The sequence below is a fragment of the Aquila chrysaetos genome, chromosome 17, assembly GCF_900496995.4.
Source record: "Aquila chrysaetos chrysaetos chromosome 17, bAquChr1.4, whole genome shotgun sequence".
NCBI classification, from domain to species: domain Eukaryota; kingdom Metazoa; phylum Chordata; class Aves; order Accipitriformes; family Accipitridae; genus Aquila; species Aquila chrysaetos.
This window is the reverse complement of record NC_044020.1, coordinates 19,537,154-19,562,941: the sequence shown is the minus strand read 5'-3', so window position 1 is coordinate 19,562,941 and position 25,788 is coordinate 19,537,154. Positions and strand designations below refer to the sequence as shown.

At 38.5% G+C, this 25,788-nt stretch overlaps 1 protein-coding gene across 2 annotated transcripts in view; it reads right to left on the bottom strand.

Annotated features, from left to right (window-relative positions):
- GYS2 (glycogen synthase 2) overlaps positions 1 to 25,788 on the bottom strand; it is a 47,693-nt gene that overhangs the window by 13,697 nt on the left and 8,208 nt on the right. Inside the window, exons 2-8 of one of the 2 annotated variants that reach the window (XM_041129655.1) lie at positions 24,154 to 24,335; positions 21,170 to 21,361; positions 20,151 to 20,336; positions 9,367 to 9,511; positions 4,003 to 4,171; positions 3,480 to 3,600; positions 305 to 411 (exon numbers count right to left, since the gene is read on the bottom strand). In XM_041129655.1, coding sequence (XP_040985589.1) covers positions 305 to 411; positions 3,480 to 3,600; positions 4,003 to 4,171; positions 9,367 to 9,511; positions 20,151 to 20,336; positions 21,170 to 21,361; positions 24,154 to 24,335 — 1,102 coding nt within the window. The remainder of the gene's footprint in view (positions 1 to 304; positions 412 to 3,479; positions 3,601 to 4,002; positions 4,172 to 9,366; positions 9,512 to 20,150; positions 20,337 to 21,169; positions 21,362 to 24,153; positions 24,336 to 25,788) is intronic. The other variant, XM_030040891.2, reaches the window with a different exon arrangement.

Genomic DNA, 25,788 nt, shown 5'->3' with positions numbered 1-25,788 from the left:
CAGTCAGAAGACATCCAGAACACTGGATTTTCTAGAACCTTTGACTTTGCCACTGCAAAACAAGTACTATTTGCTAACTTGTTACAAAGAATGGCAAGGCAAGTTTACAAAAAATAATCTAGGACAAAAAAAGAGAAATATTTGCCCTTATATTTCATTCCTATCTCTTTCATTCCCACAACTACATTCTAGTTACCCACAATCCTCAATTTTAGCAAAGCAAAAAGAGCATTATTCTTCATCAGAAACTTTTGCATGTCTCCTCAATTCACTGTACAAAGACCTCAGTGAGAATGGCAATTACCAGAGCTGCTTCCGGACTGCTTGTCCTTTCAAGGTTTCCACATTGAAATTGTTTGTCTTTGCTGGCATGATGAAGAACACAACAACTGTAACATCAGTCTTATGAACCTACATGGACACAAGATGGAGAGGAAAAAAAATCTCACTACAAGGTATCACAACCAACTTTAACACTAAGAATTAGTCATAGGAAAAGCCAGTGCACTTTGTTTGTCCAGGAAGGCTCTGATCTTATACCTCTCCCTTTAGTTATGAAGTTTTTGTCAAGTCAGAGCTATACCTGAGGATAGATACAGGTAAACAGATGTCACCCAATTCCAATTTGGGCAATAGAGATCTTCCTAACTTCTCATGGTTTAGAGGCCATGGCTTAGAATGTGAACATAAACTACAAAAAATAAAAATCCTACACATATTTTCTCACCTAACACAAACTATGTTGGCTCAAAGGAGTCAGCAATTAGTTTACTAGCTAAGGTATGACCAGGTATGGGGTGAGGGAAGCAGAACTACTTTCTACAGCAATAGTGCCCCAGCTGTATGGGCAGAAAGAGGCAGAAAGAGCAACCACTATCTAGCTGAACCCCTGGCAAAGAACCTGCCAGACACACAAAAAACTGCAAGTGACTTCTTGCTCATGTCTCACATCCAGCTACTGCAAAGGCAAAAAGCATTTTCTGTAAAATCTGACCCTTTACTTATAGATGGTTTCACTTGCTGGTTTCTCCTGTGCACTAAGAAGGTCAGAATACTAGGTCCCTGAGGAATTCCTTGCATGGAGCAGAATGAGGTTGTACTCCTGTCAGCAACTATTTAAAGAAAAGTTAAGGGTGAACTCTGTTCAGAGCTATAAAAATTAAATTATTTTGAATTGTCTCCATTCTAAACTTTAGACACACATGCATGCTACTAGCATGCGTTCTCTCAGATTGAGGTACAGGGAAATGTCTAGTATAAAATAACCTATGGAAGCCATCTATCATTTTAAGGTTCTTCCCTTCCCTCTCTTCAAGGCAGGTTCAAAGTCCATCATGCTATGATCTCAGTGTGTATTAATAATCTGTCCCAACATTCATATTACATTTCCAAAATGTTAGTAGGGTTTTCAAGTAGCAAAGGAAAAGGACTCTATAAAATAAAACAATTCCATCCAATGATATGTATTTTTTAGGTTCAGGCTGGGACTTGTTTAAGCAGCAGCATCATTCCCAGATTCACAAGTAGTACATGTATTCTGCTGTTCCCAGTGGAATTACCTCTTGAAATAATTACAGAGCAAGTGTTCTTTGAACAGCTAGTCAGGTGCTGGCATGCATATTGCAACAGTAATGCAATAAAGTCAGGCTCAGCTTATGGGAGATGCAAGTCCCAATATACTGTTCTAGAGTTTTGGAAAACTAGCCTCAGTTTCCTTTGACCTTCCATTGGCCATTGATGTCATATAAATCATTAGATACCATAAGAGATTGCTGCAATCAATGCTTAAGCAATTCTTTCCCTCTTACCACATAAGACCTTTCACATTATCAGCAGTCATAGTTAATAGCTATGTAAATGCCATTAACAGGTAGCTGATGTTGCACAGCATTGCCAAACAGCAAAAGTCAGTTGTTTGGCAAAGTTGTGGAAGAAACACTTAAGTTATGCGAGGTGATCTGTTGTGTGAGTGAATGGATTAAGTATTTCCAGAAAGTCCACAGGCTCTAATGGTGTATTTATAAAAGGTGTGCTGTGGTTTAACCCCAGCCGACAGCTAAGCATCACGCAGCTGCTCACTCACTCCCCCTCACCCAGTGGGATGGAGGAGAGAATCGGAGAAAAAAAAAGAAGTAAAACTTGTGGGTTGAGATAAGAACAGTTTAGTAGAACAGAAAGGAAGAAACTAATAATGATAATAATAACAATAATAAAATGACAATAATAATAATAGAATTGGAATATACAAAACAAGTGATGAACAATGCAATTGCTCACCACTTGCTGACCGATGCCCAGTTAGTTCCTGAGCAGCGATCCCCCCAGGCCAGCTACCCCCAGTTTATATACTGGGCATGATGTCACATGCTAGGGAATATCCTTTTGGCCAGTTTGGGTCATCTGTCCTGGCTGTGTCCCCTCCCAACTTCTTGTGCCCCTCCAGCCTTCTTGCTGGCTGGGCATGAGAAGCTGAAAAATCCTTGACTTAGTCTAAACACTACTTAGCAACAACTGAAAACACCAGTGTTAACGTTCTTCTCATGCTGAACCCAAAACATAGCACTGTAACAGCTGGTAGAAAGAAAATTAACTCTATCCCAGCTGAAACCAGGACAAAGTGGTGGTAGAACAAGTATACTTAGGGCTTTGAAAATTAATATTTTTTCAGCCCTGCTGACAATATAGTATCAAGATTTTTATCCAGATTTTCTGTATCATTTAAATGACAGAGTACAAAAGAGAGAGTCTGGGACAACAGCCAGTCGATCCTTGCTAGATGACTAAAAACTGATTAGCATTTTTTTTTATTTTTCACTCTAATGTATCAGTCTTTGGGACACATCTAGAGACATTTTCTATGATCTCATTTGTAGGTGGCAAGTTCTCTGCTCTTTGATCATGACAAGGCCTAGGCCTTATCTTCATTAAAGTATCCCATAAAGGCATTTAGAAACATTGCACTCATTTTGTACCTGAGGAAACAGAAGCATGGAGGAGTGAGCAGCTTCCCCATGCTTACTCATCAGGCCACTGCCACACTGTGAATTTTAATGCAAGATTCCATCCAATGTGATAATAGTACTCAAAGATTTAAAAGAATATGGTCAGGTCATAATGAATTAAGCAATTTGCTTAAAAATATTTTTTTAAATTGCATCATTAAAGGATTTTTTTTTTTGCCTTCTAATATGTAAACCATCAGGGTAAATTCTTGAATCATATTTTCAGTATTTTTCTCTGAAAACAAGGGAGGTAACCATGGATTAACAAATTGAACTACATAATCAATTATTTTTAAGCAGTCCAAGATTGTTATATACTCTGATGACTCAGGGAGAGAGCTTTATGAAAACTGAATATCCCATAACTATTTTCCTATAAACCAAAGTATGGCATGGAAATTGTTGCAGGTGACTTCCATAGTATGGTAAGTTTGAGCATAGGCTCTATGTTATCTAGATTTGCAGAAGATTTCTTACCCTAAGCAAAAAGTTTAATCTTGACAAGGCTTCTAGAAACATATCGGCTCCTTTGTTGGAAAACTCATATCTCCCAGCAATGAAGAAAAATAAGGTCTTCTCAAGACTGAAGTCAAGATGGCTGAAACCAAGCAAACAGACAAGAGCAAACTATTTCTCAAGATATAATCAAACAAAACACACAACAGCTTTCTATTCTGGAGCAATTTATTATCCCAGGAAAATAATGAAAGTGAGGCTTTTCTGCTGTTCTTCAAATTGACTATCTTAATCGGATAAACTGCATCTTGGGTAAATGATGAAAAAATCAATACCTTCTGCCTGATCCCACAATCTATTAAGCAGAGTTAGAACCAGTGTCTGAAATTCATTTATCTTCTGACTGAGAAATCCCAGACAGATATTTGAATAAGTTGGTAACATTTGGACTTCTCTATGAAGTACGTGTTAGTCTTCCTGCTTTGGTTCTTGCTTTAAATAGTGTTGGACAACCATTGCTAATTTTTGAAAAGTAAAAGCATACCCATAGAAATGACCTCGAATGAACTCTTGGATCCTAGCCTTGTACATGGAATGCAAATTCTGAAACTCATGCATTGCTGAAAATTTCTTAATGTTCAAGCCATTTGGGGTGACAACATCTGGAAAAGCAGAGAAAAGGCAGAGGTAGACATCTTCAGAGTCAGAGAAATCTTTAAGGAAAGAACCAACGTGTCTTTCAGTTGTCAGTATGTGAACAGGTTAGGTACCCTTATTACTCATGCGTAGGGAACAGCACTGTCTAACACAATGGTCTCCACCAGCTTACTCCACAAAGCTATTGCATGTGGCACTCCACTGTCTATAGCATTGAAGTGGCTTTGTACCATTTTGACCTGTACTCAACATTAGCATGGACCCTGCTGAACACTGAGGTCTCCCCATGGCCTTTTGTACTGTCAAGACTTAAGTAATGTCTCCATTTAGCCATATGTTTTTTGTGCAATATGCCCTTTACCTCTTTATTCTTGTATCACTGTTGCCTGCTTTATTACTATAGATTGAAAGCTCATGAAAGCAGAAACTGTGCTGTATTATGCACTTGTTTCCTGCATGGCAGAGGAGAGGTTTGTTCTGTCAAGACTTCTGAAGATTTACCAGGAAAGGGAGAATATAAGAAACTTTTTTTAAAAAGACCACCTTTCAGTAATCTGTTGGATTTCTCCTAAAAATAGCCACAGAATAGTATGCTTTACCCTTTTATGGCTGCTCTCCTCAAGGATTCCAAAGCATCTTACAATTAATTTTTTTTTCATTTCCAGTATCTTCTAAGGTAGAGTTATAGAATATACACAGAGGATAGACATAGCTTGTTCCAACCAACACTGAAATTCAGTCACTCTTCACCTTTCTGGTAGAGCACAGCAGCTGTTTAAAGGCTTGCCCTAAATCTAGTTGAAGTAAATGGAAAGAATGCCATTTTCTTTTCTTTGAGTTGGCTTATGAAATCCATGCATAGAAATGAAAGGGAAGGCCAGTTCCTCAGCAGATGTATTTCATAGTAACACAACTGACTTAAATAGACCTATACTAATTTATGATTAAATTACCAGAGATTCTTCAAATACAAAGAATCTTCAAAGAAGCAAGAAATGCTAATTATTAGAGGATGCACTGGTGCCGATTTAATGCTTGTTCTCCTGGCAAGTGTCATCAGGTGTCTAGTAACCACAACCATTAACTGTAGTAATTTTAAAAGTTCTATGCATCATCCAAAGGACCTTCAGTAAGATATCATTCCCTCCACACATGGTTCATACAAACAAAATAGCATCTCCTTTGTTCTCAGTGCACATGGTTAACTCCCCCCATACATCAGGTTTACTGATGGGAGTACAGTCTCTTGCTTGCCAGTGATACAGGACTTGAATGTTACTTCTATTGTGGTCTTTCAGTCAAGGATGCCTGACATTCAGGGTTTCCCATCCCTTCCCCCAAAAGCAGAGGTTTGCATGTCTAGCATTAAGCATCTGACCTAATACAAAACTGTCTGTTATTTCTGGAGAGGCTTATGGAGATGTCTTTAAAACATCTGTGGTTCCTTTGGTTGATTACATATCAAGATGACCTTAAAATAAGTACAATCAGTTCTCCATATGCTGTCCAATATACTTGCCTGACATTTTTCATGCAAATGCCATGGCCATTTTTAATGACTTCCTTGAAACTTACAGTCTACTTTAGCAGTATATGCATTTCCCTGCCAGGTAAGCAATCTCTGATTAATCTTTATCTTGTAAAGTGCTTTGGGACTCTCCAGGTTAAACAGCAGTAGATAAAAGTATAACCTTTATTGGTAACCATGAAATACCAAAAATTTTGATGGATCTGTGATGAAATACCATGTTTGAAACTACAGACCAGACTTTACTAGGAAATCTTTACTTGTTAGTTCCTTAGGATTTGGTTCTCAGTGTCAAGAAAGGAGTGTCTTGGTGGGCCTGACAAGAAAACTTCTGTTCTTATCTTCTGCTGCCCAGCGCTAGGAGCTGCTCTGAACAAAGACCTGTGTGGCCTCATATGAGTGGAGGAGCCAACAGAGCAGCAACACCCTCCATTTCTCTTTGTCTTCACCAACAACGTATCTTCTCCTTCCTCTGACCTGCTTCTTGTTCAGCATGGAAGAACTGGCTCATGCAGGACATAGCTTTGAGACTGTAACCATTTCAAGCTCTTCCCAATAAAGTAAGAATCCTTGACTGGGTATTTCTGACCAGTTTCCATCCACTCTTTTGCATTTATTTATCAGGGAGTTTTGGACACTCACCCATCATCATCAGCCTGTATATAACCTACTCCCATGTTCTTTGATTCAACTGCAGCTTCATTTACCCTTTCATCAGGATTGGGGCTCAATCCATCTCTTATTGAAGCCTTTGAGATACAGAACAGACACAGTAGCCCAAAGCACTCAGTTCACTATTTCTGCTCAACATACAATAATATTTTGAATATGTGTGAGGCAATGTGCCCTTGCCCTAGGGAAGAAGTGATGAGAGAGAGCTTTGTTCCTATTTTAAGTGGTTTGGGTTTTTTGTTGTTTAATGAATTAATGACATTTTTGTTTTAAAATTGTCCCAAGTAGGTCAAATTAGAATTATTTGACTTCTGTATTTATAGGATATAAACTGGCATTGATTTAGGTAATAATAGCACAGTGTGCTGTTTTCTGTTGGTAAGTCACTAAGAATCATAAAATCGTTTAGGTTGGAAAAGACCTTTAAGATCATCAAGTCCAACTGTCAACCCAACACCACCATGCCCACTAAGATTCAGGGTTGACTCATACTTCTTCAGAGTTTGCTTCTATGATTTTGATCAAATATACAGATAGAAAGTCTAGATCTAGATCTTAACTGATACCTAAGTCTCCTGGAATTTTGATTCAAAGTCTTCTCTACTGCTAGTGAGAAACAGGTTTCATACCTGAATGAAAATATTAGAAATCCCATATCAGTTTCCAAATCACAGGAATATAACATGATCACTGACAGAATCTTGCATGATACATCAAAGCAAACAGGTTCAACATCAGATACTCAAGCTTTTAACAAATATAGTTTGATAAATTATTGATCAAATAACAACAGCAGCAAGTGAAATCAGCGTAAGGCAAGCAGTCATTCTGCCAGGTTTAGACTGGCAAATTGGCCTTTGTCCTGGTGCAAAAGCTCTCTATGCAATCGTGTCTACTGACTTTTAAAGGGGCTTTTGCAAGTGATAAGATTTACAATTTAAATTATAATCCAAGTTTAATGTTAATGAGAAGTAGCAGAGACTGCTCTACTTAACACATTTCCTCAGTTATTTTTAGTTAACAACTTTGTTACAAAGTTTACCTCTCGATAAATTCTAATGCAAATAAAAGTTAATTGTGCCAATTCTGCATTCCCTTTTTAAAAGTTTATTTTTAAAGTGGATTGAGAAGTGTACACATTCTTTCAGTATTCATGTTCTTTTGCAGAATTCAAGCTTAATGATCTACTGAAGGATTGCTGACCTTTCTGAACAGCCAATGTCTATGTTGATTTCACAACTTCAGAGAGAATAAATAGTATGAGAATAGACTTCTACACAGTTTAGTTGTGGTCTAAGATTCAAAGAAAATATTAAAGTACTTATTCCCATCAGAATATATTTTCCACTTACAATTGTCTCCTAGGATTTGGGGTACCAATTCCTACTGAATTTCTTTCTAGCTCTGTCAACATGAAGCATGATATGTCAACAATTTTTTAACTCAAACATTAAATATATTTACTTGGTTTCTTCAAAGCTGCAAGAATAACAAAAAAAAGCTCAGGCCTATGAATCTCTGTGCATAGAATTCTCTTCAGCTTCAACTGACATTCTATCTGTGAGCGGTCTGCAGATTTTCTCTCCCACTCAGACTCATTTCAGTCTCCTAAAATCTCAAAACATAAACTATGATTTTCAAGAGTGGGGAGAAGCCTCATGCCAATATAAAGCAGCTTCAAAAGTCTGATTCTCAGAAGTCAAGTGCTCTGCACTTGGTAAAAAACAAGACCTTTCAGAGATATCCCAGATTAGATGATGGAACACAAATTACTTTTAAGACGTGGCTTTCATGTTTTAAATAAAAAGGAAAAAAACTTCTAGGTTCATCATCCTATTGACAGTTAGTCAGGAATGAGACAAAGGATCCAATGGACAACTCTTTTATCCTGATGCATGAACCACAATGTCGCTTGAAGCATTGAAGTTAACAGGAATAACAGTCCCAAACTATAATTAGCACTGGGATTCACCTAAAAAAATATCTACAAAGAATAAGCAAACCAAAAAAACCTGAAGTCATTTGAGCATTGCTATACTTAAAACAACCAACCAAACTGTGAACACACCTAAATAGTCTCAAAATTGTTGTGCAGTTTTTCCCCCATGATGCTTACCTGCAGATGGAGTACTGTGGCTTGTCGTTACAAAGCACTGTGCTGATTTAAAGAGAACTTAATGACACATCAAACTGGGTTCATGACCTTATTCAAACTCCATGCATGGAAGACAACAAGGTTTGTTGGTAAGTTCCGTATTTTATGAGACGAATACAAAGGGGAAAATCAGACAAACTCTTGGGCACATATCTTGACTATTTTTTCAAATTGTACTGGTTGGTCTAATAGAAAATATTATATCTATCTATGAAACTTACCATGGTTAGGTCCTAAGATCACGATGACCACAACCACACTGCTACTCCTAGCTGTGAGAGATACAGGGAAACAAACTGTATTGATTTACAGTTTGTTTTTTGCCTTCTCACCTCTTTCAATATTAAGTAAAGAAAACCAGCATTAGCACTGGAAAGCAAAACTCATCTAACATTCTGTTTTGCATATGAAACTTTTTGCTACATTTCTAAAGAATATATCACTCACCTCTAGCAAAGCAACAAATCTCACACTGTAAAAGCTGGTGAAATGTATTACAAAGGTTCCAGCTTCTGCTTTTGTCAGTTGACCTGAATACATTACCATCACTGGAAACCCTGCTATAGACAAAACTCCTGAAGCTGAGATGTCCTTGCAAAGAATGCCTAACATCCATGGAGTTAAACTAATGCTCTCCTGAAATGGTACTGAAAGCATTTATTAAAAGGTGCTGAACTTGATTTCTTCTGGATTACATATGCTACTAGAATGTTTTTCAAGTGATATTATCTGCACTCTTCTTTTGAAAATTGGTTATTCTTTGTAGTGTAGCCAGACATATCTATGCATGTGTCCTTGCTCTTCATGTTTGTATACCTGTCTCTATTATTTTCATTCAGTCTGAGGAAATGTAGGTACTTGGAAGAAATATAATAAGAAAACAATTCAGGTCTTACCAGGATTTCTTTTAAGCATATGTTCTGCTTCTATAGCTGTTATCTGTGAGACTGTGGTAAACACATGGGCACAATGTACAGATGCCCGTTCCATACAGTACCGATGGTAAATCTGTCTCTCTCCCGCTTCCTTGTCAATGTCAAACTGTTAAATAATAAAACAAACAAAAAAGACACCTGTGTGATATGCTCATCAGACTTATTACCACAAAGGTCTCTCTTAAGCTTGATTTCCCCACGGAATAAGAATCATGTGATTGGCTTGTCTTTCTGGTTTTTGAACCATTTTATCGACTTCAAAGAGTTTGAAGGAGCAAGAGAGGTCTCAGTTCCTGCATATTTGTGAAAAAATGGCAGCTCTGCATTGGAAGGAGACCTAGATTAATGATCCCATGAAAGGTAAGGATCTGTGCTATTTGGCCTGCTGGCTGGCAATATGCCATGCTGCATCTTGCTTGGGCTTGTTGGAAAACTTGGGAGAGCAGGGAAGTTGCTGGACACTGAAGGTATAGGAGAGAGAAGAAAAAAGGAATGGGGATGAGGAGAGAACCTGGGGACTACGTAGAATGGTGGGAATCATGAGTAGGCAAGAGAGAAATGGAGCTGTGGTGGAGAGATTGGATGTAAGGACTTAGTCACAAATCCCAAGGGAACAAAGAAAATAGTAAATGAGATATTTTCTCATACTCAGAGATGTTCTTTCTCCAAGTCCACCACTGTTATTTGCTGCTCCCTTTACTTCAATTTGAACTCCATTAATTTCTAGAGGCAGATGTAAGTTAAACTGCTAGATAAGACAATCCCCAAAACCAAAGTATTTCTAAATCACCTTTAAACCTTGCAGCTACCCCTTTTTTTACTGAGCTTATATTATCCTCATGGGAAGAAAATGCACAATACCTATTGAGCCCATGCTTAAGGGTTCGAATGTTCACTAATGATGTCCACTGCAAAATTGCTACAATGTAATCTGAAAAAGAATAATGCTAATGGTGTGCCAATGATTACAATTAAATTACAATCCTCTTAGTCTTACATGATGTTTCACTTCTGGGAACAAAAGCGTTGACCTCCTAAGGTCAACAGCATGGGCACCAAATAGACTGTGTGAGTTACATGGAGAGTGACAATGACTCTCAATGAGCTCTGTCATTATCAATGCCTAATGCTAGGTGCACAGTCTGATTTTGATTGCATTTGACTCTGTAACTTCATTGACCATAATAGATTTAACCATTATTATAGGCTGGGCAGACAGCACTTTCTATAGTTAGGACACTCTGACCTTTGCCACCGCTAGTTGCTTCTAGTACTTTAGAACTTAGCCAGAAGTAAAGCTATTTAGACCATGACTTCTCATGCTGAGTACACGCTTAAGGTTGGTATAGAACATATTTTAAGAAATTTCAGCAAATGTGAACCATTTCAGGGAACAAGATTTAAGCAAATAATTTTTCATTTTTACTTAGGTATATGTATATACGTAGATATAGATATCTTACAACTGTTTTGTTAAGAAACTTAAGTGCTTTTATCCACTGAGCACTCTGATTTTGCAGTGGTGCTATGCTGCTGGTGGGAAAGTGGCTTCCACGATATTAGTTGAAAATGCCACCCTAATGTGATCAAAAAAGGAGTCTTGAAAAATCTTGGCTAAAAAGTCCTAGAGAAACTAGATGCTTTCTTTTGGTATTGATGATTCTATATGTCAAGAGTTTCTAAGCTTGCCAAAGATATTTTTAGAAAAGCTAGGAAATATGCTTTACCACATATTATGCTATACATTATGATACCATTTTTTCACTTGTATAATCATATATTGTATTTACCGCATTTCCCATGAGAATTTTGGTGCATGAAATACAACTGTGTCACAAAAAAAGATCTTTTCTCTAGAACATACGTCTCATTTGTCACAGAAGTTGAATGGTAGAAAAAGCACAGGGCAGGAGGGTAGAGGAAGAGAAAAATAAAAGTGAATTAATTTGACTCCTTTGAGTGCCACAGATCTCTAACATGATGCTTCGCTTACCCTAAACTGATTCACATGCAGTTCTTAACTGTGTATTCCTCCTTTTCTGGGAGACTACCTTGAGATCTTTGAGTCTGATCTGTTGAAGTGTTGAGCATTCACATCTACATCTGAAATCCACTGGACCTATGCTCTGAGGTTATAAAGTACTTGGTACTGCTAACTCCAGTAAAAGCTTCCCTAAAAAAATATGCATGATGTAGCTACCTCCCCTCATATGAGTGTGGTAAACTAATTAATTAATGTTTCTGGAGCATACACATACCACTGATAAATGCTGCAAAACAGCTCTTAAGAAAATCACAGATATGTTCTTCAGAGCAGAAATCTTAATTACATGTTGTAAACAAGGTAGGAAGCTGCATATTGAACAGTAACAAAGCCAAAAATCATTATGATTGTTCAACGATTCTGTGTACCAAAGATACAAAATAGGACAGTTCTTTAGCATGCTGGGCAAACACACAAATGGGATGGGGTACCACTGCACAGTCAAAACTATGGAAGTTTTTTCAAATACATCTGACTCTGTATTAAAAATAATTTAAAAATCGCTAGCAAACAAATAGCTGGCCAAACTTTAAAAGGTTTTTGTTCTCTTTTCCCTTTCTCACGAAGAATGGGTTCTTTACAAAATATAATTAAAAACTACATTTGGGACATGTTCACTAACTGTAGATAAACACTCCCTCCAACACTACTGGGAAAAAGGTTCACAAAAGGATTGTTCAAAGCACTATGGCTTATTTCTTGCCAGCTTTTTTTCTTTGATTGCACAAAAGCATTTTACACATTTAACACATACACATACTGATGTTTATTTCTTTATTGCTATTCATTTTTTCATCTTCTGGAAATGCGAAATATTTTATTTTGCACATGCTTGCATGACTTTTGGCATGCTTTTTCAAAGGTACACAATTCCATGTCTATTAGCAAGTATAAACCAAGGTCACAGAGTTCTCACATTTCATTTGCTCTCGCTCTCCAGCAGTTTCCTCTACCAACTGGTAAAGCAAGATCTTGACCTTTGACCTCATTAATAGTGTGGAGTAGGAAACCTCATTGCGCACTTCTGAGCAGGCTAGATAAGTGACTTCAGAAAATAAGCCTTAGACAAGTTGAAGGGCAGGTTAAATGGAACTTAATTGATGAGACAGTGCAGGAGACAAATTTAGTCCACACAGTACTGTGCAAAGACAAGCTGAGCTTGCTATGACAGTATTAGCTCCAGAACTAGAGGCATCATGGGGCACGGCACTGTGTTGAGCCAATATGCCGAAAAGAAGCAGAACACCAGGGCAACTAGTTTGCTCTTCACCCCCAAACCAATGTTTCTGCTCAGCAATTGGCTCTGCTGTCTGAACATTTGTCCACCCTAGCTCAGGCAGCTGTGAACTATGTTCCATAGTGTTCACGTTCAGCAAGAGCAGAGCAAAATACCTGTAAAGTGCGTCATGCTTACTTTTGTTTGTTTGCTGTTATCAGCAAATGGGAACGCTAGCAAAGCCACAAATGAAAGCTGCATCAAGAGAAAAACAGATCTAAGTCGGATTAACTGTTTATAGAATCATTTAGACCCTTAAGATCATTGAGTCCAACTGCTTCTTCCCTCAGTGACTTTTAAAGACTAACGACTTCAGTAGTCACTTCCCTGTAAATATTCCACTGCTACTCCCAGTGAGGAACCCCTCTGACTCTGACTGTTAGAAACCAAACAGGTTATTAGAATTTACATGATGGCAAGAATTAGAGGAGAAAATGCCTTCCTTATAAGGCTACTCTAATTTCAAAGTAAAAAAAAAAAGGTGTTCTGCAGGCATAATGCTTTGGAGTATAACTTGCATTTGCTGCAATGCAATTCTGAGGAAAAATTTCAGCTCATTTCTGTCCTTTCTATGGATCCGTGTGATGAGCATAACATTTCATTCATGTCTTAAAATTTAGCATTTTAGGGGGCACAGTAGGTAATCACTGAACCTCCCAGTATGACATTCTGTTGAAGACAGCTAAGACGATCTTTGAATGCATAAAGAAGAGAATATCAAGCAGTTATGGGATACTAGCATTATGTTTCTCTTGGAAACAGTGAACAGTCACTGAAGTAATCAATCCAAATCAGACATTCCTACTTCAAAATGAAAAATACAAATTGCAAAGGATTTACAAAAGCACAAGAAGAATATTTGAGAGTGGAAAAGAAGGAAAGACTATGCTAGCTATGTAAATACTTTCCTGAAAAACAGATAAATTATTTGTCACAGTCTGCATACAATCTCTAGATACTGATACTAGGCTATGCTTTCATAAAGGAAAAAAAAAAGTATGATAAAAGCCAACAGAAGTTAAACCAAGACAAATTCAAACTGGAATTAAAATACGTAGTTTTGATAATGAGTAACTTTGTGACACCTTTGCATAAATTATATAGATTCCCCTCACCACTTGAACCTTACCTCAAGAATGGTTAATGTTTTTGTAAGCAGTTTGTATCTCAAATAAAAGGTATAGGTTTGATGCATGAATTTTTAGCTGAGGATTTTAGGCAGAGAATGAAATTATCTCTTCTGGTCTTTAAAATCAGTGGTGCATTCAAGTTCACAAGGTGATTCTGCAGTGGAATCAGGAGCAGAGATAGGCCTGAAATTCAAATTCCTTATCTACCAAAAGGTAGAATGGAAAGATCCTCACTTCTAGCATAATCTCACTGCTGCCATTGTCTGAATTATGTAAGAATTACTCTTTTTCAAATCCAGTTTACGTCAAATTTAACACCCATTGATTGTTACCTTGTGCAAATAGAACTTTCATTCTTGTATAGCTCTGCCATGCCAAAAAAGAATGAAATTTACACTTCCTGGCTTAAGTCAGATTTCCATTAGCTGCTCTACTAACAAAGAGGATCAGCTTTGCATAACAGTGAGCTCAGTGGCAGCCGTTGACAGTAGTGTACTAAATGGAATGAGAGCTTGTGATCCTATATTGTCAGCATAAAAGCTCTTGATTATTCATTTTCATTGGGATATTTAATACTTTTCCTTTTAGACTTCTTGGGATAGAATTCTCCACCACTTTGCAAACTAGATTCAGCTGCACTTGTATGAGCCAAATGTAGAATGTTGCTTGGTCTAAATAAAAGTTACACATTGGCAGGGCAACATTCTATAATGAAAAAGGCAATGAAGAATGAGGCTAATTTTTTTTCTTCTCTTTAGAGCACTTTTTCCATTATAACTCAAGGTGATTTTTTAGAAAGAAGCATCAGAGGCTGAACCTTACAAACTTCTCCATTATGCCGGGCCAGTGGTTCACAAAACCATTTCAGATAGTCACCTCTCAGATGAAATTCCAGGTTAGATCATTTGCCAGAAAGACTATTCCCAATACAACTGTCTATTCACCTATGAACTAGCCTGGATCATCAGTGTCTCTCAGTCAATTTATGAAAGGTGTTGGTCTATTTCAAACCCTAGAGGGGTGAAATGAGACCAAAAAAACCGCAACCAACCAACCAAAAAAAACCCCTAAATAAGCCAGTCCCCTTAAACAATGGGGAAAGCAATAAAAGATTAACATTCTTGATCTTCAGCTGAGAAGTCAGTTCCTCCTGAAGAGAAAAAGACTCCACAGGCTCAGAACTTTTTTCACAAAACTTCTTACCTTCTGGATTAGCTATTTTGGTTCAGTTTATCTTAGCAACAAACGTAACCTTACTCTTACTGGTGTAAAAGCTACACTGGACATGGGGACAATGGGAAAAAAATGCATTGCCAGTTAGACTACTTAGATCTACAAAACTTCTTAAGCATAGTTAAATCTATGATAATATTTCTGTTGGGAATTAAGCTCATAGCATACCCTGCTTGTTATTGAAATTAGAAAGGGTTGACTTTGGAAGGGTTCAAGTAAGTAACCTGTAGGTAGGGTTAGCAGTCCCTGGCCCAGCCATTTACCCAGGGTTCTTCAGATGCTTAAAAGTAAATACAAAAACCACACACTACCAGTTACTGTGCAAGTCACCTTCTGTTTTGTTCTTTTTGTTTTCCTTCCCTTCCTTTCTCCAGTATCAGAGTGATTTAAATGTAAATCTAGAAACTAAACCGTACACTGAATAGCTGTTATATGGTTATTGCCTCCGGGTTCCTTAGCTCAGACACAGCCCATCTGTTTGTTACATGCTGCTGAGGACACAAGAGTTAGTTCTGGTGTTTGCTACGCTCCTGTGCAAACTGTTAAGGGTTTAACACCCAGGTTTCCACTGGAGCAGAGACAGCTAAATTTCTCCCAGTCCAGATGAACTTAGTTAAGACTGTAAGAATATAAGAATTGTATAATCTCATACAGTAATGTTGTGTAAGAACCAGGATGCTGTCTGACTGAGGCAAAGAGCAGATGGCTCAGGAACAGGTCAGGAGTCAGACAACACCACAGTCTTACATCTGTAGCGCACCCTCCTTTCTTCCAGCAATCTACAGCTCTGATCTACTACATTGACTAGGTTTTCAGTCCCCCAGAAAATGTCCTCTTAGAGCTTACAGGCTGACACGTGCCCTCAGCTCATGAAACAAAGGGTTTTGTTAGCCTAAAGTTGAGGCCTCTATATGATTTATGGAGTCTGTAAAGAATCATGCATCACAGTGTGGCAATCCTTCACTAAATCATTCTTCCCTTTCCCCAAAAGACTAGTAAGGCTGAAGGTCAAATTTTCGCAGGTCCAGTGTTCGTGAGGGCTATCAGAAGACCACATGGAACCTTCCCTTCCAGTTTTATCACCTGGCAGGGGCTGATGACTTGGGTTTTTTGTTCATAGAAGTGCTAGAGAAAATGTCAGCCACCCTGCACTGTACAGACCTTTGCCTGATCATTGGTATTGATGTTCACTCCAAATAGGTTGGGACTCTGGCCAAAGTATCCTCTGGTCTAAAACTACTGACCTCACTGGCTTACTTCAGAGAATACATTTGTACCTTCTATACTTATGCCAAGTGGCACCTATTGAACTTTGCTAGGAAGGTGAATTAAAGTGGTATTTTCTCACTGTGGAATCCAGAGAAATAAAGAAAATCTCTAGTAATCCTTTACATTTTTAAAAGAGATCTTTCAACTCATCTGTGTCTTCTGGTCCTGCTTATCTACAGGAGTGGTTTAACACTGAATGGAAGAGTGCCGCATTGTGTGGCCATGTGTGCATGAATGCATGTGTGTGTGCAGAGCGTGCAGGGCTGGTGGACAGTGGAGAACAAGCTGAGAGGGTGTTACAGTGTCAGGGCTAACAGGAAATATTATGGTGAGGAACAGCACACTGGTCCCACACACCCAGCGCACTGTGAAAGGAGAGAGAGGACTGTGAAGATGCCAGGTAAATATCTTTTATCAGTCCTCAAACAATCATGTCGTGGTTTTGCCTGTGGATCCTATTGTTAAATCCTTCAACACTGCAGAAAAGCGCTTGGCCTCAGAGGGCTGAGTAGAGCCCTCTAGCATGGGTTCTAAGCCACCTTTTTGTGGACTGTGTTGGGGACTAGAAAAGGGAACATGAGGTTTCCTCTTTTCTCTGTAGGATCTGTACATGCCTGATTGTCTGTAGGCACAATTAGGCCATACCCTTTCCTTTTGCGCTGCAACCATTTTTCTGTGATATCTGGCACAGCACATACTACAGTTGCATCTTTCCCACCTATCTCAGTTGCTGTGCTTAAAGCTGGTGGAAATTGCGTTCTAACCATGAAATGCTGATCAAAAGTGAGAACTTAAAGTCAATTATTATTATGCTTTAAAGGAATAAAATTATGCAATAGCACTGAAACAGGAAAACCAGCTATTATACTTTGGGGTAGGAGGGGATGACACACCCTAAAAATATATTGTCTCATCCAAAGATTAAACATTAGGAAGCCCTGGAGAATCTTATTCACTGGACAAATTGCTTGTTTGACTAATAGTTTACTACTAGAAGACAGCAACAAGAATAGCCTCTGAATACCTCACTATCTGTATCATTTAATTACTGTACTCTAGATCAACCTCTCAATGTTTCTCAACTGACTTTTGTGCCACGTTGACCCTTTTACAGCCAAGGGAGCCCTCATTAAGATATCTGATCTCGTACTAAAAGTTAACTTTGTCAGGATGAGCTTTAGCACCCTATAGGCATGTCAAATAGTAGTATAACAGCTTGGCATCATTTCCTCTATTAGTACCTTTAAATATCAATCTCTCCACAGAGGGCATAAAGCATCATGGTCTAGAAATCCACAAGTTTCCTCCCTTAAATATTATTTACAGCAGTTTATAATAATACTTTAAACTGACACATGTTTCATTCCATATATTCTTAGAATAAAATGTGAATAGAAATTTCTGTATTTGTGATGTAGCTGATAGTTTCCAATGGGATTTGTGAAGCTTTGCAGAGGGATGGACAGTACCTTATCACATGAAGTTGGCCATGTCATGTGTGAACAGTAAAAATTATATTAATACTGTGACTAGATTATAAATATATTAAAATCTGTAAGTCTGCTCAGATGTAAGATCATTACTTTTTCTTTTGAGTACACAGACAAGGGTGAGGCCCCCAAAGTTATCAAGGAGGGGAAAAAAAGTTGCTTTTGAGAAAAGCAAACTATTTTGCCAGACCACTTGTAGCTCACCAAATTACCCAGAATACAAAACAAACCAAATTTCTTTTAGAATTTCCTTTACAAAAGGAAGGAAAGGCTCTGACATAGTATTTTTAGCACCAGTTTGTAAAACATTCAGCATTCTCTTTTTTTTTTTTTTAAACTTTAATTTCTCATTTTAAATGCCCCCCCCCCCTTTTTTTTTTACTATGGGTTCTTTACTAACGAATTATGTGTAAGAATGCAAGGGTGAATGAATAAAGTTACTGCTGAAAAGTCCCCACTTTCTCAATTGTTAAACCTGAAACTGCATGGTTTTAGTTCTTTCAATCTAGCTCTATCCAGAGAAAAATAATTTAATGTGACTTTAAAGCTAGATTTTTCACATATACACATAAGGAGAATATAAGGGAGTAGGAATGTCTAGACTCCTGAAACTTGGGTCTAACAGCTTGACTGGGTTATTCATGCTGCCTCATTAATGCACCTAACAAATGTAGCTAATTTAGGAGACTAGTTTTCCTAGGTGATGGAGACAGATCTTTCAGATGGTAATCTGAGGATGTTTGCCTTACACTAATTGTGAAGAGGCCAGTGTAACTCCACTGATGATATAGGGAGCCTAGAAGGAGTAACCACCTATGTTAGTTACCTCATACTGGGCAGAGAGAATTCCCCCTACACACTACCATGCTGCAACCTTTATGCATAGGAGTAAATGAGTGGAGACAGTCTTTTACTCTTAATGTGTTCAGTAGATTCAGTAGCTGCCTTTGGTGGGAAAGGAAAAAAAAAAAAAAAAAAAAAAGGAAGAGTAAGAGGAGTAAGGTGAATAACTGTTTCCTCGAAGTACAAGAGAATGGCAGTCTATTCTGTGCTTCTGAATAAGGCCAGTAGCACACTACTGCTTGGGCCTTGTCTTTGGAAGACACTGTTCCACAGTGTGTCAAGCTTCAAACATCCAGTTGAAAACTGCCAACTAAGTACTTTTCTTCAATGATTTTAGCCAGGGAAATGCATGGACAGTAAGGCAGTTGTTTCAGCCTTTTAACTACCTCTACCCTCAATAAGTGTTAGAATGCAAAAATCTCTTGAACTCAGTTTGTCTGTAACCTTATTAGAAATCCCAGATCATATAAGCTACCTCTGGTGAAGGCAGTGCTAAAGACATCTGGGTCCTTGAAATACCGGTTTGTGTTAATGCTTTGAGTGGAAAGAGAACAGTGAAAACCAAAACCACTAGACAGTTTACAAAAATTCCAAGAAACAGATGTGGTCTTTTGAACTCAGAAAATACTTCCTATATTTGCCAGTTACAAATTAGGCCTAACCTGAAAACTTTGAAAGTAGAAGGACTTATTATGACTTGCAAGAATTAAGAAGTAGGCTGGGGAAAGAAGAAGAAAAAAAAATTAATGGAATTCCAGGGTAATTTCAGCAAGAGGAGGGCTACCAGCTGTTTTTTATACTGCCTTTCATTAAGAAAGAGTGCTGTGAGGCTGCACCTGAAGAGTCAGATGATGACTACAGCTGAATAGGTTTTACATTCACTGGTTACTCATGCTGCTAACAGTAATTCCCAAACCATAGCAATCAACTCAAGCAATGGATGGCTTTCGTGAACACAAAGGGGAAGATTCTCAAGGACACTTGACTTGAAGTGATGTCTGTGCCTGTAACTCTCCTTGCTTTTGAAAAATGTCCCAAACCATTGAAAAGAAGGTTAAGAATCTCTGTTGGCAATCCCATACTGCTACAATAACACTCCATATATCAGTGGATTGGACTAAGGCACTGACTTGACTGGAGGCTGAATGAGTTTCAGTGCTCTGCAGTGCAAATCTGGTAAATCAAAGTTCACTGAAGGTAGTGCAAGTATTCTAGACTCCACTGAGCTTTAAGACCTGTCAGATGACACAGAGACAAAGGCACTCACGCCTAGACACCTCATGGTCTTACAAATAGCATTTCTTGTGCTCTGGAACTGACAACCTATCACTCAGCTGTGGGTCAATAATAAGTGATCACACAAGACAGAAACTACAATATATGGTGTAGCACAGTAAACAGAAAAGGAGCCAGGAGCTGATTAGCTGAAAAAAAGAAGGAATGAGTAAAATGTCTCTTACCTGGTCAAGATTGTTGTAAAAATCTATACTGGCTGCACACAGGTATCTCCCAAGCAGAGTCGCATGGGTAGTAAAAATTGTGGCAACAGGAAGTTTCTGAGATCGAGACAGTATTAAACCCACTCCTGCCTGCCACTCATGGAAGTGGGCAATTATGTTGGGCTTGTCATCAAACTGACAGGAAAGCTGAAAATAATTAGAAAGAACATACATGAAACACACATTATCCTGCACATCATCCAGCCCCAGAACCTTCTTTTTTTCATGCCGCCTTCTGTGTGCTTGCTTTCTTTCATATGACAAGGCAGTACAGTGTTTTAAGTGGTCACATGTCTTGATTCCCATCAACACTAATTCTTAGCCCAAGAAGCACACGTGCCTCACTAGTGCCTCAGAACAGTATCTTCCTAGAGTGTTGGGGAGCTCTGGCAAGCACAGTCACTCTTCTTTCTTTTAACTTGCTCTTCTGCTGTTGAAACTCTTGTTTGCATAAGAAAATCATGAGCACCTATGACAGACAGATGATTCTGCAGATTAACAAAATTTCCTCTTTTCAGGTAGGCTGTGGTAGAGTGACATGTGAAGTCACAGTGCTACCATTAATTCTTTCTGTCTGTCTATATTCCCTGTGCAAGGTAGTACTTAACTGCTGAGATGGATTGACTGGCTTCAAGGACAGTTAGTGAGTGTGACAACTTGACTACTATAGAAGAGAAAAGGGGAGTTTGAGATCCTACTTGTAAGAGCATCAGGTGACAAATAAGGGAGTTGAGAACAGAAGGGGAAGTGACAGTAAAGACACAGCAGATTTCACATAGGGCAGACCCTCCCATTCTCCCAGAAAAATATAGTTAAATGACCAGTTAAGATTTAAGTTTTAAATACAAATTAAATCTACATCAGGTGTCAACTTCCTTAAAATTAGTTTTCAAACTGGAAAATATGAACCACATCCCAAAGCTTTTTTTGCCCTGCTGACAAGGCTGAGGTTTGAAAATCTCTAGATTTAAAAACTGTACCTCTTTTAAAAACCAGGCTGTTAACGATCCAAAAATCACAGCATCGTTGGCTTCCCGGTCATGAAAAGGGATCCCTATGTTGCTGGCATCCCAAAATTCACCTTTCCACCTATCCAGATTCCAAGCTGCTGATCCTATATCAAACAATAAGACATACGGGCTGCCCTCTATCAACCATCTTCCAAAAAAGACCTATGGGAAAGAGGCGAGGATATAAGAAGAAAATGTTAAAGTGAACATAAAGGCCAGTTAGCATAACTATTTTCATCCATCAAAGCTTAGGTATTTTACATAAGGAATATGTGATCATAGTCCTACATACCCAGGATTTGTGGTTTTCCTTGCAAAATACAGTGGACTAAAGGCAGGGGTAAAAGGAAACTACAATCTTTGGAACATTTAATTTCAGATTTTCATTGGAATGTTAACTTTTTTTCATGAAAAGAAGCTTAGGAAGACTATACTTAGTTGAATAATGAGGTCTTATGTTCTTATTGAAGTATTTATGCCATTTTTGCTCTTATTTCAAAATTATTATTTTGTTTCAGTCAGATTTGTCACCAATCTTTTGCCATTTATGCTAGATTACTGGCAAAAGATTTTGTAGGACAGGTGCTTGGGACCTGTATCTACCATGACGTTTCCTCATTCTGCCCAAGCAGCGCAGCTGATGCCCTTCAGCAGAGTGGAAGGATCAGTCAGAAGGTGTAATAATACCTAAACCCACATCAGCCTAAAAATACAGCTTTTTTGCTTTATCTGCATCAGTATAGTTAAACATCTCTAAGACTATTTAGAACTTCACTGATATAACCTACCTGCCCAATCAGGAGAGCAGGTTGAACTGTCATAAGGCAACACAATGCAGCTGGGCCCACACTACAGATTGTACCAGTCTGTGCAGTCAAACTATTTCATATGAATTCTACCATCAAAATGGCTATAGCAGCAGAAACATATTAAGTGGGAAGAACAAGGTACTATAGGGAGGCTAGTGCAGTTTATATCCCATGCAGAGGAATCTTTTATGCCACTGTTCAATCTTATTTCATTCACTAACCCCTGGGACCTCAAGGGTTGAACCCAGCCCTGATGCTAGAATGGGCTGAATAGAGGTCACATCTTGAAAACAGTGATATGAAAGCTCTTAGACCTATTTGCACAAAAATCAAAGGTTGTAACAAAAACAGGTGTGTGAAGGAGGGTCAGCTCCTTATGTACTTATTTCAGGCTATCCAGGTTTCTTTTTCAGCAAAATGAGGATAAAAAGCAGGGAGATTGTGTAAACCCTGACTTCATCTAAATATGGAGTCAGGTTGTGGCAAGGAACACACCTGACCCAAGAAGTTTGGAAGCATTCCTAGGTCCCCTCGTTTAAAGGGATCCATTGTGATGCATAAGCAAAATCCAGACATAAATGTTAATAGGATAAGCACAGCTCCTGGAAACTAGAGCGTCATTATTAGAGATCAAAGCTATACTTGACGTACCTGGGACAGATTTGCTGCTATATAGGAATACTCCAGCAGCACAATGCACATGTTAGGCTGGCAGAGTTAGCTGTTTAAATTGAATGTATTGCTGGAACAGCATGAAGTGTATATATAACATTGCAATTAATCTGCCCCACAAGTCTTTAGCTGTTTTCCAAACAAAGGAGTGTTACACACCTTGCAGAGACATCTCTCTAAGCAACAGAGGCAACATGGAAAACTTGATCAATCACTTATAAAAATCTGATTAGAAATAAGAAATGGCAGTTAGATTAGAACTCTCAGTTTGAACCTCAGCCTGAACAATGCAAGCATCACATAATGTTAGTGTCCCCAACAGACACTTTCCCAAGCTGTGGCACATACACATCCAACAGTACACTTCTACATAATATGCAATAGGGCATTAGATCCTAAGAACAGCAGAACTGCTGTTACAACAGAAGATAACGTTGCCAGTTCCACAGCTGGTGGCAGCCCAAGAACTTCATGAATTTCTATATTAAAGTGTGTCATGCCCCTCAGCCACAGAACCTTGTAAGAATGCTTCCTTGCTGCTGTATCTCAATGCTTTTCACATCTGTTAGGCACACATTATAAGCAGACAGTTTTTCCTCCTGCAAACTACTATGTCTGAGGGACTCAGTGCTCATTCAGAGTGAAGGTGAGTTCTAGGTCTCCGATGAGGACTTTCAAGAAAGGAGGTCAGATTTAGCATGTGTTATCTTCCACCCATTTTCAGGTAATCAATTGTTCTCAACGCTGCAGCTGTTTGCAGCATAGTAGCTTGCCCATCAACACAGCAGATTCTATTCCTTTCAGCAGATCACCTTTGATAGGAAGAAGTTTATTCCTAGTTTATTGTTGGAGAAACAGAGTGACAGAAAGGCTATGAGGTTTGACTGAGATCACACAGAAAACACTGGTTAAAAATTGTGTAGGAAACACAGATGAATTCACTCCTTGTGCTGTGGTTTAACCTCTCTTCCTAGGGAACAGACAGCTAGTTGCATTGATCTGAGGAAGCAGATTCTTTGTCAGTTGGGTGCTTTTCTTAAGTCCACCTGTTGTTTGTCCCTTTCTGGCTTTCAACTCAATATAATGCTACATAAGAAAAATTGTGAACTAATGGAATGCTCTTCTCTCTCCAGCACAAGAATGCCAAACGTAAGGGTTCAGTCAAATTAAGGTCATATTATATCTACTAAAATCTCACTGCATTTAGAGACTAGATAAATAAGTCATTAATCCAATTAAGCAGACTTGCAGATAAATGACTGTTAAAACCTGTAATTGGATAAACTGGTTCTTCCTCAAAAATAACCTTTAATGAATTGACTCTGCTGTTCTAACAGTGGATTCTGAGCCTTTCCCATTGTGACATTGACCAGGACTGCTGTGTCAAGTGGAACGGCAAGAGCATTAACCAAAACTCTAATCTCCTCAGAGTCAGCTTTGTTGCCCTGGGAAGCAGTAGCACATCTGATTTACCTGACACCCTTGGCTTTTCATGGTGTCCATTGCCTTCTTAACTGCGGGGTTTGGAGGTTCACATGCTTCCACCTGAGTCTTCACATTGTGCTCAAAATAGGGACCAACCAGAAAATAGTTTTCACCCCATTCATCTGCCGTAGTTCTGGCTTTTGTCTGGATCACAGTGTAAATGCCTCCCACTGCAAAAGAAGATCACAAAGAACAAAAAGTAGAAAGGGGCACAGGCCACAAAGCTCTGGAGTAAGCTCCAACTCACCTGTGGATCAGATACACCTCTAGTTAAATCACTTCACATATTCAGATTTTAAGTGAAACCCAGACTCTATCAAATAAATAGAAGTTCAGTCTCTTAAATGGAATCAGAGCTTCACAGTTCAATTGAGGAGTATGCACTGATAGCAGACTGTGTGTAATTCTTAAATGACAATTTAGGGCTTTGCTCACTCCTGGGTGACTACATATGGCTTCCCTGAATTTCTCCTCTAATCTCAAATGGATGCTTTCTATCCTTAATGGTTATTTTTATGTAGTCTATGATTGTTCAAATTTCTTTTAGGTGTTCAAAGTCACACCACAAATGTTCAGCCAATATATTATTTTATTCTTATGTTATTCCCCCCACTTTGGATTGTGAAATCTTTAGACTCAGATTGTGGAATTCAAATCCTGGGGCTTATGCTTCCATTCTCCCATGCCTAATCTTGACTATACTACATCCCAAGCACAGCTTTCTGCTTTTTTATTGCAGCAGTTATAATTTTCAATCATATTTTTTGTGATGTGGAAATACATGTGGTGAGAACTGAGCTGGCACTTCCAGCTTGTTTTACACCAATCGCTGAGAGAAGTTGGGGGACTGATGGACTTCATTGACTACTGACTATAAAAATGGATTTAAACCAGTATCCTCAAAGCAAAAGGTGTCATGTTCCATTACTATTCTAAAGAGTTGTTAAACTTGTAATGAATGTAGCCTGTGTTGCCAATATAAATATCTGTAGCACCTTCTACCAAAATATTGTCCATTTTAAAAATAAACGCAATATTAAAATGTATAAGAGAATGCTACAACAACATGTACAGAGGCTAGGTAGCTGCTGTACATCACAGACAAGCTTAGCATAGCTCCAGTGATTTTAAAGAATGGTAAGATAAATGAAGCTCAACAGGTACAAGCAAACAAGAAATGAAAAAATAAGAAGGGAATTAGTGTTCCTACATAAAAATTTCATCCTCCACTGAATTTGGAAATGTTTGGTAATACTCCAGGCAAGATGACTGTGCTATGCCTTTCAGCAGTGATATCAAAATTATGTAAGGAGTCAGCACTGGAACTTGCCAGTGATTGATAGTAGGAACTCCAGACTTACATTTTTAAAGGTACTAAGGTAGTCAGAGGTGCCAGTGCACTGCATCTAATTGCATATGGCAAGAATCTTGAGAAGTTACCTGATTCTTCTTAAAAATCTGCCACAAATGACCACTATTTACAACAGAGCAGCTGAAGTTGCTCAGCACTTAGGGACATTAGTTCCCAAGTTAATTAACCTGTAACACCAGACAACTATGGAAAGCCTTCTGCCAAGCCTGGTATCTTGCAGCCCTGAGGAACTGAACAACAAACCTACGTTT